The sequence below is a fragment of the Pan troglodytes genome, chromosome 1 (genome assembly GCF_028858775.2).
Source record: "Pan troglodytes isolate AG18354 chromosome 1, NHGRI_mPanTro3-v2.0_pri, whole genome shotgun sequence".
NCBI classification, from domain to species: domain Eukaryota; kingdom Metazoa; phylum Chordata; class Mammalia; order Primates; family Hominidae; genus Pan; species Pan troglodytes.
The window spans coordinates 63015898-63031848 of NC_072398.2; the positions used below are offsets into that span (position 1 = coordinate 63015898).

The following is a 15951-nucleotide window of genomic DNA, read 5'->3' on the forward strand; positions in this document are numbered from 1 at the left end:
TGGTTTTGGAACTGAGCTCTTACCATGAACATTGAGGTTAAAATATTTTTTGGCACTCCCAGCTGTGTTCTCAGCAACACACACATACCTGCCGATATCTGTTATTTGAGTATTCAGAATCTAAGGGAAAAATGAAGAAATTCCAAATAAAATTTTGAATAAAGCAACTTGTCATATTTGTCTATTTTTTAGAATAAATAATATATATTATTTCTATTTAATACCAGATAGAAAAAAATGTTGTACATACTAGTGCTGGTGCTAGCTTTTATTAGGTAAATCAAATAAATATTTACTAAGATTTTTAATCAGGAGAGGTAATTCTATACATATTTGTGGTATGTTGACTAGAAAAAAAGTGTCCCAAATTATTCTCCCATTTCTCTCTCTCTGCCTCTGGCATTGTGACTTTGACACCCCTCCCATCAGGAAGTAGAATTTGTGTTGGTCTTGTGACTGGCTTTGGTCAACAGAGCGTGATGGAAGTGACTGCCATTTCAAAACTGAAGCCTGTTCACTCGTGCTCACGCTTTTGGAACCCTGCCAGCACCATGTGAGGAAGCCAGGGTTAGCCTGCTGGAGGGTAGAGATCACTTGGGGAGGAATCATCACAGTTTATTGCAACTTAGGCCCCAGATATGTGCGCGATCCCAGCCAAGGCCACATCCGGAAGAATCATCTAGCAAACCAGCAGGCTTGTGAGCTAAATAAATGCTTACTGTTTCAAGTCATTAAGTTTTGGAGTGGTTTGTTTTATGCAGCTAATATAACAATTATGTTTTCTTCATTTTATTACATAGAAATTTCTATCCAACTATATATCTTTTGGACTTGGACACAGAACCATTGAAGTATTTTGGTAGAGGTTATATGATTATCACATAGAAATAGTCACAATATTTAGAAGATACTTTGAAAATTTAAGGTTATTTATAAGTAATAAACCTCATTCTCTTTTGAATAAGGAATTCCATGAGATATGTCCTATGTTGGATACACTGAAGGTTATGCTTGGATTCTTGAGCCAATAGAATATTATTTATTTTGCTCAAGAAGTAATTTATCAAATTGTATCCTAACAAAAGAATTGGTATTATTTCTACAAGTGCCTTTCTTTCAGGACATGTGAAAAGAAGAATATGGACACACCATTGGTAAACAACAATCCAGGATATGTATGTGATTTTCATAATTTTTATTATTATCACCCTTTTGCCTACATACAAATTTAAATATATAGGGAACTTCCTACCATTTAGAATTTTACCAACAGAAATATATAATGGAAAGGACTGCAATAATGATTTCTTTATAATACAATTTTTATCACAAAGGCCATATTGTAGTCAATTGAGGTGTGTGTGTATGTGTGTGTAGGACATTTCTGGAAAAATCCACACAAAACTATCAACAGTGGTAACCTCTGGTAGTGGGAATAGAATGAGGAAGAAGAATTTTATTTTATATACCTTTGATGGTTGGTTATTTTTACAAACATAATATTTACAAGCTAATAAAAATTATTTTTAAAAGTCAAAAACAATTATTACAAAGTACAAAGTCAAATAGCTCTTTTAAAATTAGATCTTTACTTTTACCTGCAGAATTCGTCCATTAGATAGAAATTTATGATGGTCATCTTCTAGCAAGGGCTGTCCATCTTTCTGCCAGGAATTCCTTGGTGCTGGGCTGCCACTGGATAAACACTCTATCAGTGCACTCTTGTTCACCAGCACGGTGACCTCTTCGGGGAGATCACTATTTGCTCCCTTGATAATTGGCGGCACTAACAAAGGATTGCAACAAAGGGAGAAAAACGGGCAACAGTCTTTTCTAAATCATGCTAATTTTCTGACAGCTTTAAAAACTTTGGGATAATAATAGAGAAGCAAAACTTGAAGGAGAAACTATGATCCCCAGGTAACATTTTATACTAATAAATTGGGGTGGTGAAAACAGTATTTGAATTTGGCTTTATTCTCTTCCCTCTCTTCACTTATGCTAGACTAATCCCTCAGATAGTATCACTCCCCTTTAGCCCAATCTCAATTCTTCTCCAATATATCTTTTACTTCTCTCTCAGCCCCTCCCACTATGCCTTCTGAGTTTTCAAGCAGACATATAAGAAGCATCTGTATAAATAGATATTTAAGTCTATATGGTCATCCAGAGGGGACAGAAAAATTACACCTTTTAAAGTGTAATTGAAATGTTCAGATTTGGCCTTATTTGGAATGGAATTGCCTGGGTGATTCAAAGTGTGTTTCCCAGCCTCAGCACCAGTGGTATCAGCATCAGCATCATCTGCGAGCTTGGTTAAAAATGCAAATTCTTGGGCCCCAACTAATTTCAATAGGCATCTCTGAGAAGGGGCCAATAAATCTGTGTCTTAACAAGCTCTTCAGGTGATCTTTACGTATGTAAAGTTTGAGAAGTCCCACTCTAGATTTTTCTACATGTGTTCATTCTTGTTGAAAACAATACTATAGAATCCAGCTACACATTAGTTATGAAAAATCACGTTACCCATAGAATTTTAAAAATGAAAATGTTAAATGAACTAGGAACACATGTTGACTGCTTTGGTAAATGTAGAAATTGATTTTTAAAATAATCATTTTTGTTTTGAAAGCTTATTTTCCCCCCACTTTAAAAATATACCTTATCTTTAGCAATCAGTAAAGACTGCAAGTTGATGTAGATGCTATCTTGTGGTATCTGGGTTTCCAACAACTAAACTGAAAGTTTGTAAAGAAAATACTCAATGCCACAAAGCACACAATAGAATTTCAATGTTATTTTGAATGCGTACTTTCACATTCAAAGCTACGTGATTGATTTTATTATACTTCAGATAATATAAAATGTATAATTTGAACTGCAGATTACTAAATAATAAACTTGAGTTTTAGATTAAATGAGACTATCACCACCCAACATCAAGAAAACCAATCAAGGGCTGAAGCATTAGGAGGGCTAGGAGATTCAGGCACTGACATGCAGAGGCTGCCACCTCAGCTCTTTGCTTCCACCTGCTCCAGCTGCCACACCCTACTAGTGGGTTACACCACTCAGAATTGTTCTCAGTGGCCCTCCCTGCACCTGGGAGGTGAGCAGCAGACATGAAACAGCCCTAACTCAGAATTTGGGGACCAGTTAATTTTCTTGCTTTGTTCCACCTTCTAAACTCATCTCCAACTTGCTTGCAGACTTCCTAATTGAAAATAACAGCCTGAGGCATGAACATCTACCCTTGACCATCCAATCCCATAGTTTCATTTCAATTTCACTGAATCGCAGTCTTTCCCTACCTATATTATCAACTCCTTCTACTCACCCTAAATTAAACTCTTTCCAAATTTAGGTCTGTAAGGTACATGGATGTGTTTGGTCAAGGAATAGGCAGAGGCAGACATCCAGGCCTGCATGACTCAGTGGGATTGATGCGCAGGCACACAACTCTACTTGTTATATAACCTGTTTGTGTAAGTTCATACTTGGCTCTGAGCCACTATTGTCTGTAGAAGGTATAACTGCTCTGCGACACTGTGCACGGGGCTCAGTTTGGCATGGCATAGCATGGCTTGACATGGCTTGCGTGTGCCCAGAGAGAGAGAGTAATACTACTGACCACTGTAAGGGAGAGCCAGGCTCCTTTAAGGCAGGCAGGAACCAGCTCGTCCCCAGAGAGAAAGAGTTAAGCTGCTAACACTGCAAGAGAGAGCTGGCCTTGCAGGCCAGCCATAGAGCTATGCATGGGAGCCAGCTGCTGAGAGGAGCCACAGAGGCAGAGCAAAAAGCCAAGATAAAGGGGGACAGTGTAAGAGAGCTAGTGTGAGAGAGCTGCTGATGAGAGAGCTGCTAAACACAACTAGAGCTGGGGTTCGAACCTGATCTCAGGCAGGACATATGGCGTAGTTGTGAACCTGACAAGGTCAAGTTAAGCCAGGTGGTCCAAGATATTCCTTCACTGTCCTTGACAATGTCAGCATTGATTTTTTAATTGTCATCTCATCTCTTTTCCTTGTAACTCTCTCATGAACTTTAAAATCTATGTTAATTGTTATGTCACTTATCTTTTCCCTTACAGGAAAAATACTTCTTCAACTCTCTGTTCATGCATTCAGATGGTGATTTGGTTCAAGGTTGGACATATGAACTAGACCTTATCAATTAGAACATTGCAACCTCTTGCTGTCTGTGATTGGCTCTGGATGGATACGTGATTCACACTTGGCCAATTAAAACCACGGAAATTCAATTCTAGGGCTTCAATTGTAAATACTAGGAGAAAAAACTTTCATCTGAATGTGGAACTAGGAGGATGCAAGCCTAGAGCTGCTAGAGGCCACCTTGCTATCCAAGGGGATCCCCCTCCCTGAGAGTGACATTAATAAAGAAAAGCAGAGTCGAGAGAGGTAAAGTCTGGTTGACCTCATTTGAACCACAGAAGTCAGACATGACTGTAGCCAGCTCTATTTTGGGACTTTTCTGATTCATAAGTCAATGAATTCTTTTTTTTGTTTGTTTTCATTTAAGTCAGTTTGTTTCTTAATACTTCAAGAGTCCTGACTAATGTGCTGTCAATTTGTAGAAGATAATTACCTCCTTGGGAGAACTATCAGTTTCTGGTTATCTTTATAGTCTCAAAAGCGCTTAGTGTAACATCCTGCAAACATTAGTTCCTCAAAAATACTTTTCAATAAAAGAATGAACAATAAACAAAAGAAAAACTCACCGAGTACACGGACATCATACTGAAGGGAATCTTCTCCAGCCTCATTCACAGCCACACATGTGTATCTCCCAGCATCTTCTACTTTAGCCCGAGGAATCTGCAACACTCGCCCTCCTGAAAATAATATCCCACTATGTTTACTCCTCTAATCTTAGAGTGAACACAAGCCATAAACAGATACAAATTTTCAGGTCTAATGACTGCCTTACATTTTCTTTCAAGGTTCCTGTTTCATCCAATGGTTCAGTTTTAATCTCAGATACCACTTTTACAACAAACACTGCATTATTAAAAAGTGAGCCAACATATGAATCGGAACTCCTGAGAAATGAATAGCTCATGTAGATTTTCCTAGAAGGGGGACTGCTACTCTATGTGCTTCATCATATTTCCTAGGGAATGTTACTATATAGTGACTCCTTGCTTTTATAGTTTTGAACACTTTTAATAGAAGTTTACACCATTTGCTGCAAGTACTTGTTTGAGAAAGCAATATCCAAGGATGTAAAAGTATAAAGTGTACTATTTTACATACATTCTTATGAGGATAGCTGTATATTTTTAAACATCATGTAGATATAATTTCAAATTTAGAGAAAAGTTGCAATAATTATATAAAGACTTTTACTCATGTTCACTAATTATTTATATTTCACTCCATTTGCCTTATCTCTCTCTGCCATATGTATATAATCTTTTTCTGAACCATTGAAGAGTAAGTTGGAGACATGGTGCCCTTTCACCCCTAAAATACTCATAAATCCATATTTCATAACAAGGATAATCCCTTATATAACCGTGTTACAATGATTAAAAACAGAAAATTTAAAATCAAAACAAAACTACTATTGAATCCACAGTCCATAATCAAATTTCATTATTGTTGCAATAATGTTTTTTTATAGCCATTTTCCCCAAACCCAGATCTAATTTAGGATCACATATTAGACAGAGTTACCCTATCTACTTAGTCTCTTTTCATTTTTATTTTCAGGATACTCTTTTATTTAATTGGGGTCAAATTTACATTCAATTACTTACTGCACTGACCTTAAGTGTACAATCTGATGAATTTTGATAAGCCCTGTATATCTGTTTCTTTTTTTTTTTTTTTTTTTATACTTTAAGTTTTAGGGTACATGTGCACATTGTGCAGGTTAGTTACATACGTATACATGTGCCATGCTGGTGCGCTGCACCCACTAACTCGTCATCTAGCATTAGGTATATCTCCCAATGCTATCCCTCCCCCCTCCCCCCTCCCCACCACAGTCCCCAGAGTATGATATTCCCTTTCCTGTGTCCATGTGATCTCATTGTTCAATTCCCACCTATGAGTGAGAATATGCGGTGTTTGGTTTTTTGTTCTTGCGATAGTTTACTGAGAATGATGGTTTCCAATTTCATCCATGTCCCTACAAAGGATATGAACTCATCATTTTTTATGGCTGCATAGTATTCCATGGTGTATATGTGCCACATTTTCTTAATCCAGTCTATCATTGTTGGACATTTGGCTTGGTTCCAAGTCTTTGCTATTGTGAATAATGCCGCAATAAACATACGTGTGCATGTGTCTTTATAGCAGCATGATTTATAGTCATTTGGGTATATACCCAGTAATGGGATGGCTGGGTCAAATGGTATTTCTAGTTCTAGATCCCTGAGGAATCGCCACACTGACTTCCACAATGGTTGAACTAGTTTACAGTCCCACCAACAGTGTAAAAGTGTTCCTATTTCTCCACATCCTCTCCAGCACCTGTTGTTTCCTGACTTTTTAATGATTGCCATTCTAACTGGGGTGAGATGATATCTCATAGTGGTTTTGATTTGCATTTCTCTGATGGCCAGTGATGATGAGCATTTTTTCATGTGTTTTTTGGCTGCATAAATGTCTTCTTTTGAGAAGTGCCTGTTCATGTCCTTCGCCCACTTTTTGATGGGGATGTTTGTTTTTTTCTTGTAAATTTGTTTGAGTTCACTGTAGATTCTGGATATTAGCCCTTTGTCAGATGAGTAGGTTGCGAAAATTTTCTCCCATGTTGTAGGTTGCCTATTCACTCTGATGGTAGTTTCTTTTGCTGTGCAGAAGCTCTTTAGTTTAATTAGATCTCATTTGTCAATTTTGGCTTTTGTTGCCATTGCTTTTGGTGTTTTAGACATGAAGTCCTTGCCCACGCCTATGTCCTGAATGGTAATGCCTAGGTTTTCTTCTAGGGTTTTTATGGTTTTAGGTCTAACGTTTAAATCTTTAATCCATCTTGAATTGATTTTTGTATAAGGTGTAAGGAAGGGATCCAGTTTCAGCTTTCTACATATGGCTAGCCAGTTTTCCCAGCACCATTTATTAAATAGGGAATCCTTTCCCCATTGCTTAAGCCCTGTATATCTGAATGCTTGTTAAAATTAAATAGAAGCCTTGAAAATATTATTCCATAACAGTTTAAACATCTTTGCAATCAATAAACCAGATAACAATTTAAATATTTGAAACTAATAATCTTCCCTATTTATGATAAGTGCATTTAATAAACTGAGCAGTAATGATCTGTAAATATATATTAGCATTTATGTTAATAATATATATAAACCAAACTGATTATCTTATTGCACTAAAAGAGAAATGGAGGCACAAGGAAGCCAAAGGACTTTGTGTTGATAGAGTGATGCGTAGTAGATCTGAAAAGTTTACTAAGCTATTTTCTCCTATTGTCTAATTCTCAAGCAAGACTCTTCTAGATTGAAGCTACGTGGATGCCAGTGGCATTCAGCAGTCTAACTGCCAGTTAAATTACTTAGCCAGAGACCCAACCAATTCAATTCGTCTAATACATGAGAGGAAACACATTTGGCAGAGAGTCAGCTTTTCACCCTGTTGGTATCAATCTTTACCTGGCAAAATCAATACTTTATCACTTGAGGTCAGAGGGTGGCCATCTTTGTACCATGTCAGTGTAGGAGGGGGAGCAGCATTTGTCTCACAGTAAAGAGAAATGGGATTGTTGATGATCACATCTTTGGCTTCACCATTCCTGCCGGTATCTAGCATGTTTCCTATTTCCCAGAGTTTCTGAAAACTTGGAGGAACTATGGAGGAAAGGCATTAAATGTTGGTCACATATAAATGCTTAAACAAAGATCTTGGCTGTGTTTTCACCAGAGTGATTTGTAAAAGCAATAGATTAGACAATGTGGAAATAATTTCAAGTACTGACGCCACCACCAACTCTAGCCCTTAGCCAAAAAAGTAGTAGACGAAAGTCGGAGCTGGTTGTCAAGTGGAAGAACAAGAAATATGAGGCTCAGAATGCTGTGTTTATGCTTTGCTCTCCCCGTTAAAGGGCTCTGGCACTTAGACAATAAAGGGGCTCACTCTCAGGAAGGAGCATTGCTAAATGATACACAGCAGGAAAGACTAATTTTGAGAAACCATTAAAAAATACTGGTTCAATTGAGAGCATTTCACAGTGATTTGGCTTACTAAGAAGGCTAAAGAAATTATGCAATCAGGATTAAAAATTCCATTAACAAAAATAATAGGACATTTTCATACTTTTCTGGGGACAAGTATGAACTTTATGAAAGGCAATTTGCCTGCACATCAAAAGCATTAAAAGAGTGCATAACATAAAATTTATCACAGAAAAAAGTACATTTAACCTAAAATTTCCACCCTTAGAAAATTATGAAAAATCAAAGATGTACCAAAGTTTTATGTATAAAGATGTTCAGTGTAGCATTATTTATGAGTGGTGAAAGCTTAGAAACAACCCAGACATTCAACAATAGAAGTCTGGTTAAATAAATATTTTTTGGATATTCAACTGGTGAAACAGACATAATTATTAAAAATCATGTCGAATAGTTAGCAACATCAAGAGTAACAATATAAACAACAATAATGGCAGGTATCATTTCTCAATCATTTTGCTAGGAGCTTTATATACTTTATCTCATTTAGTATTCACTGCAATTCTACAAGACAGTCATGTTACAAATGAGGAAACAATCTTAAAATTTAGGTAACTTTACTAAGTCACAAAGCTTTTAAAAGCCATAATCATCATTCAATTCCAAGTCTGTTTTGTTATGTTGTTTGCTTGTTTTTATTTTTACATTTATTTATTTATTTATTCCAACTTTCATTTTATGTTTATGGGGTACATGTGCTGGTTTGTTACATGAGTAAATTGCATGTTTTGGGGGTTTGGTGTACACATTATTTCATCACCCAGATAATATGCCCAGTAGTGGACAGGTAATTTTTTATTACTCTGAATTCTGTACTGTACTACTTTCCTGCCTTTCATGTAAATGCTGTTTTTAAAACTTCATGATATAAAGTTAAGGGAATGCTAATGCAACAGAGAAATCTATATTGTGTGACCTCAACTTTGTAGAAGTATACATTTTAAAATATCAGAAGGAAACACATAAAAATAACAGAGGCAATCCTGAATGATGGGATTATTTCCTTCTTTAATTCTCGAGTCTAAATTTTCAATCATGAATTTATATTATTGTCAACAGAAAAAAACACTGTTTAAAATAAGTCAAATCTCTTTTCTTTTACTTTGAAAGATCATATAAATTACATTATATACAATAAGCAATTAGTATTACCTTGAATATTCACATCAAAATCCAACTCATCTTCACCTGCAATGTTAGATGCTACACAAGTATATCGTCCGGTGTCTGATATTTGAGCCTCCTTTATTTGAAGTGTGTGTCCATTCGCAGCAATATTAACATGATCATCGGATTTAAGGGGCTGTGATTCAATTATAACAATGTTAGCATTAAGTGCTATAATGAATCCTCTAAGAGGCCATGCAGTTGATAGTTTCTGTGATTTTTTAAATAAATGAAAATAAAATTGTATGCAAAACATTCATGACAATAGTTTAATCAAAATAATTGATTTACTTTGATTAAACTCATTGTTTTTGACTAATCAAATTTTTATTTATTGAAATTGCTGCTGTTACAGTTTACATTTGTACGAGGCATTTGTGCATGATGCATTTATACATTTTTATGATAAATATGTGTTCTTAGTTACCATATTAATTTATTCATGTTGGAAAAATTTTTTTCACTGATCTCATGTAATATTTAAAAAGCATGTCTTTTATAATTTTGTAGAAAATGTTAGAATTTCTTTATGAAAGATTGAGCACATTAGTATAATCTGATTTGATCTAAATTACTTTTGTTCATTCAGAAACATCATTACTTTATAAATAAAAAATTTTAACCTAAAGATATTTATATTATGATGTTTTATTGAAATTATTACTATAAAATAGGATATTAACTTACATATATTCGTATTATGGTGTTTTATCAGTAACGTTGCCTATAGCTAATAGAATATTTCCCATCTTCTCAACATTTTCATTTATACTAAATTCCCCCTCATTCATTGAAAATTTTAGCTCCGGGCTCACTATCATTCCTTCTAATGATACTCTTCTCATAACTCTTGGTGATTTCAATGCCCACAAAGATAATCATCCAATGCTGTGTTCTCTTAGCTCCTTGATCTCCTTCTTTTAATTTTCTTGTCCCTCACCCTTTCTCATCCACTAAATAGGAGTCATACCTAGACCTTATAATTACCAATAACTATGCTCCTTCATAATCTCAGTTTCAAGCTCTCATTTGGTGACTATCACTTCCTAGTTTTCTATTATTACTAATTTTAAGTGTTTTTTTTTTCATCCCATGGGAGCCCCACAATCCATTGACCTTGCAATATTTTCACTGCCACTCAGTCTCCTCCTGACTTCTATTCCCTTCTTACCCAGAGAAGATCTGTCATGATAATTGTTTCTTGTATAAAACTCTCAACTCTTTTGCCTCCTCTCCCTTTATTTTACTCCCCTGGCAAAACCCTAACTGGTTAAAATCAGTTTCTGCCCATTCTGAGAATTTGCTGGTCAAGGGCATCCCTCCAGCAACTGTGTTTCTCTCACCTACATCATCATTAACTTATTTCTTTCCACTGGATGATTTCAACCTAAAAAAACAAAAACAAAAACCTCTCTTGCTGCAGCCCACCTCTACATTTCTACATTTGTTGCCAAATGACTTAAAAATATTTTCTATACTTGTGGACTCCAATTACTTTCCTTCAGTTTTTTCCTTCCATCATTTCTTGATATGTTCCAATCAGACTTTCACTGTTTCTTCTTGATCAAAAATTCTTTGCCAAGGTCACCAATGACATTCATGCTGGTAACTTCTAAGTACTTATTTTACCTGATCAGTATCATTTAACAGAGTTTAACTTGTGTTCATTTTGAAGTACCTTTTTCACTTATCTTTTGGGACACTACGCTCCCTGCTCCCCAACCTTTAAATACAGGAGTACCCTGAGGCTTAATCCTTAGACCTCTTCTCTATTTACTCTCACTTATCTTGAACCTATATTTGATCTCCTTCCTACACATCCCACACCTCCTGCTACCACCTTGGTCCAAGCAACAACCATTGCCCTTTTGGTGGAGATGCAATTGCCATAACCATTGCAATAACTTCATAGCTGGACCTTTTCTTTATTCTCCAAGTACAGAAAGAAATGCAATCTGCTTAAAACCTTAAGTCAGATTGTGTCATGTCATTCTTGTGTTCAAAATTTCCCAGTCAGCTTTCCGTCAGAATAAAGGCCAACTGGCACAAGGGGCAGCATAGTCTGGCTCTCCATTAGTCTTCTGCTCACATTTTCTGTTCCCATCTGTCACTGCACTTCAGCCCAAATGCCTCAGGGCCTTTGCCCTTGCTGTGCTCTTTACTTTGGAATATTTTGCCCTCTATTATTTTATGTCTGCTTCCTTCACTTTGGGTTTCTGTTTAAATGTCACCTTATCAGTGAGGTCTTCCCTAAGTAAGAAATCACACTCTCCACCCTTGGTTTCCTTCTCTCATATTGAGTTTTCTCCATGATACCTGCCCCACCTGACACATTATGTCTTATTGGTTTGGTTTAGTTTTGCCTTCCTAAACTTCACATGAGTAGAAATTTGTGTCTGTTTCTTTCACAGCTGTATTCCCTGCATTTAAAACAGTGTCTGACAAATAGTAGATGTTCAACAAATAATTCAGAATGCAATTAATCATTATTAACATTGTATCACTTATATAAAAGTAGCATAATTTAACTTTTTTTGCTAAAAGAAAAACTTCAGGGTATGAATAAATAAAACTCAAGATTCTATCAAAACTTATTGTGGCCAATACTTTGTCCAGTTTTTAATGTCTGTCAATATGTTTTGTGTTTCTTTTCTTGAAAACACTACTTCACTTTAGTGTTGCTCATCTGAAGACTGAAATAACAGGAGAATGAATATGGAAAATAAATTTTAAAATAGTACGTTTTTGTTCACATTCTAGGAGACCAATTGCAAACCCTAAAACACCTAGCAGTGTAAAGCATCATAATTGGGTCAATTTCAAAGCCTGAACTTGAAGCTGCAATTTAACAACTTATAATGAAATTTTCAAAAATAAGACAAAAACGCCTCATTTCCTGTGCACTTTTAGTCTTTACCCAGTTTTTAGTGTGTGTATGTGTTCATGTACATGTGAGCATATGTGGTAACTATAAGGAATGAAACAACTTTAGAAAAGATTAAAATATTTCAAAGGAGAAAGGGATTATTTGTTTCCAAGTAAACTCATAAAGAATTGATATTGTACTATGAAGTGTGCTTGTAGTCAGAAAAGAAACTATAAACAGAGCATGGTGGGAATTCTATATTTTCCCTTTTGCAATGGCTTCCAGATGAAACTTGCTTATTTTATAAGATGACTTTTTTTCTAGCTGCCAATATTGCAAAATCCATCTGAAATCTGAAAAAATAAAGCTATATCTTTCCTGCATCTTAAATCATGATTATGATCTGAACTTCTACAACTGGAATTTGACTATTTGGTTGATTATGTGTAAAACAGGACAAACAGCAGCTTAGCCGTTTCACATCTGTATTAAGTACGGTGTTAACAGCTGCTTAAAAATCTATTTTGGTCTAAGATCAACAGCACATATGTCTTTTAAAACATGCATGGAAGAACATAAGTTGAATGAGAAATATGGATATGTGGTCTGAAAATCAGATCACAGAATTGAAGGATCTGTCTCTTATTTAAAGTTTCTCTGTTCCCAGTTAACTGTACTGGGCCCTTCATCATCTTTTTTAGCTTTTTGTCTTTATCTTGGAATATTTTAAAACATTACCTTTTGTAAAAGAGTTAAAGATACTTAAAGAATATCTGAGTAACTTTAGTAAATTTAGTACCCATGTTATACCTGTCATTCTAACCCGGGATAGCAACATTTATGTGTTGCTTCTTTACCTGGTTTACTTATTCTGTAAAACTGCAAAATAACAACAGCAAAAAAATGAAAAGAACTGTTTCCCTAACTTCTCCAGTGGGAGGGTGGCCAGATTTTCATAGACAACTGCTAATATACAATTACAATTTTATGTTAATTAACTGCTAATATACAAATACAATTACAAAATAATTATGCAAACTTTCCAGCGATGGAATAATGCTAAAATTGTTGAACATCGTTCAGGTTGGTTGGATTTTTTTTTTTAAGTTTTAGATTCTAGGAGCATGGCATTTGCTAGTTTTAAGATCACATTGATTCTCTGAGTCACTTGTGTCTATTTTATTATTTCTTTTCAATTGACCATTTTAGTCTTTAAGAAATCATCAGCAAATGAAAAAAGTTGTGACTGGCCTGTCCATCCTTGTACCAGCTGAGGGAGGCAGAAGGAATTGCATACGCTTCACATTCCAAGGTCAGAGTGTTGTTTACTTTGATCTTCACTTCTTTAGGGGAAAGACCTGGCCCCCAAAGGTCCCCTTTATTGATTATGGGTGGAACTGCATAAAATAAATATTAAAGAGTTAGACATTGGTTATTTTCAATACATGGAATACCACAGAAATCACACTGAGGATTACTTATCAAGAAAACAAGGAAATAACAGAGGCATTCTATGCTGACCTTTCATTAAGTATCTAAGTTAACATCTTACGAAAGAGTGTTCAAATACAAGATGGAACAGGAAATCTCTTTCTCCCTTTATCATGTGATACTGCCAATAAAGCTAATGTCCTTTACAGAACAGTTAGCTTCATTTGTTCCAGGTCCACAGACATAGTCTGAACATGATCCTTAAAATGTATCTTATTGGTCATTAAGGGTACCAAGTCAAAGAACAAAAGATAATCAGAAAGATACTCTTCCTTTACAAACACAAAAGCAAAATTCTGAAATATGAGTCCCATTAATGGCAGTGTTAGCTTTGCTTTTTATTTATAGGTCAATGTACATTGGAATAGCTCAAAGTCACTAATGACCTCATCTTGGGCTGTTGATTAGAACATATGCATCTAACGACAGTTTTGTACATGAAAGTACTACATCTCAACCCAGAGGGTAATTCAGAAGGAAAAACAGAGAAACTTAAGGAAATGCCACTGACAAAGTCTCCAACAAGAGAGTAATGAGCAGATTTAGTAGGCTCTTCACATCTTGAAGCAATTGAGGCCATAGACACAATGCTTAATTCAACTTCCATCCTTAATAAAGTAAGCTGCACAAACAAGTCTTTAATGATGAGTATAAATAATTATGAACCCATAATGAAAAACAGGATTGAAAAAGTTAGAAAAATTGGGGAAGCTATGAAACATAGTATTCTTTCAGAACTTACTGTACACCTTCACTTCATAGTGCTTTATCATTTCTCCAGCCTCATTCGTGGCTACACAAGAGTATCTTCCAGCATTGTCCTCCTGTGCATTGAGGATCTGCAGAGTTCTGCCTCCTGTAAAATCATGGGACATCAAAGAGTCTCTAAAATCACAGTGACAGTGGAGTACACACAGGCTATCAGGGGTTTATGTCTTCTTGTTAACATATTTCTTTTTACATATGACAATTCTGTGATAGACATATGATATAAGATAAACTGCAATACTGATGGGGATTGCATGGTATCTGAGGACAGCTGCTGAGTCCCCAGTGGTGCTCTGTGGTGATGACTCTCATGCTCATTCAGACCTGCCATGCCTTTGTATACCACTCTAGCTAAGATCCTTCATAAGGTCTTTCATCCTCTTCATAAATAGGTTTCTGCCTTAATCATCTTTTCCTCTTATCTACCTAGCCTACAGGAGAAATTAATTGTGCTGAAGCAAAGTTTTTATTTTGGTCCTATCCTTCTTAAATATCTTCAATCGTTCTCAATTGACCAACATATAAAGTAAAAACTCTTAATTCTTAATTCAGGCATTCAAAACATGACTCCAGCTTTTCTTGCTGAACTTATTTCCTGCCCCTCTGCCAACATACATACACACAATATTTCCACTCAAGTTTCGGGTAGTGGGTGAGAATTCTATTGCACAGAGGTAGGCCATTCTCACTTTATACTTTTCCCACACAGGTTACCCTGATGGAACTGAAACCTCTCCTAACTCATTGCCAATCAACTAAATTCTAGAACGTTCATTAAAGTCTCATCCAAGTTCTGACTAAGCAACAAAGCTTTTTCTGACCACTTCAGCCTACAGTGCCCATTTCTTCATTTGAAGTCTTTTTTTTTTTTTTTTTTTTTTGAGACCGAGTCTTGCTCTGTTGCCCAGGCTGGAGTGCAGTGGCACGATCTTGGCTTACTGCAACCTCTGCCTCCTAGGTTCAAGTGATTCTCCTGCCTCAGCCTCCCGAGTAGCTGGGACTACAGGCATGTGCCACCACGCCCAGCTAATTTTTTGTATTTTTTTAGTAGGGACAGGGTTTCACTGTGTTAGCCAGGATGGTCTCAATCTCCTGACCTCATGATCTGCCCGCCTCAGCCTCCCAAAGTGCTAGGATTACAGGCGTGAGCCACCGCACCCAGCTTCTTCATTTGAATTCTTATAAAACTCACTCCCTATTTATCATACCCCCTGACTATTCAGAATCCATGATTTTTCACAGATTCATATTCTTAATCAACTCTTTGTACATATTACCTCTTCTCAATATAAGACTGTCAGTCTCTTAAAGCCAGAAATAATCCTTTTTCTTTTTATTTGCATTATATATTTCCATGCAGTAAAGAGGAACAAACTCTCTCACCTTGAATTAAACTTTGAAGGAGAGTTAATATTTAATCAGGAATGAATTTCTACCCTTTTTGGCA

The 15951-nt window shown here is 35.9% G+C and overlaps 1 protein-coding gene across 9 annotated transcripts in view; it reads right to left on the minus strand.

Moving 5' to 3' along the window:
* Positions 1–15951, minus strand: part of HMCN1 (hemicentin 1) — a 514108-nt gene that overhangs the window by 108280 nt on the left and 389877 nt on the right. For all 9 annotated transcript variants that reach the window (XM_063794515.1, XM_054673722.2, XM_514061.8 and 6 more), the window contains 7 exons: positions 14479–14592; positions 13497–13642; positions 9365–9515; positions 7634–7828; positions 4739–4852; positions 1599–1786; positions 24–120 (listed from right to left, as the gene is read on the minus strand). In XM_063794515.1, coding sequence (XP_063650585.1) covers positions 24–120; positions 1599–1786; positions 4739–4852; positions 7634–7828; positions 9365–9515; positions 13497–13642; positions 14479–14592 — 1005 coding nt within the window. The remainder of the gene's footprint in view (positions 1–23; positions 121–1598; positions 1787–4738; positions 4853–7633; positions 7829–9364; positions 9516–13496; positions 13643–14478; positions 14593–15951) is intronic.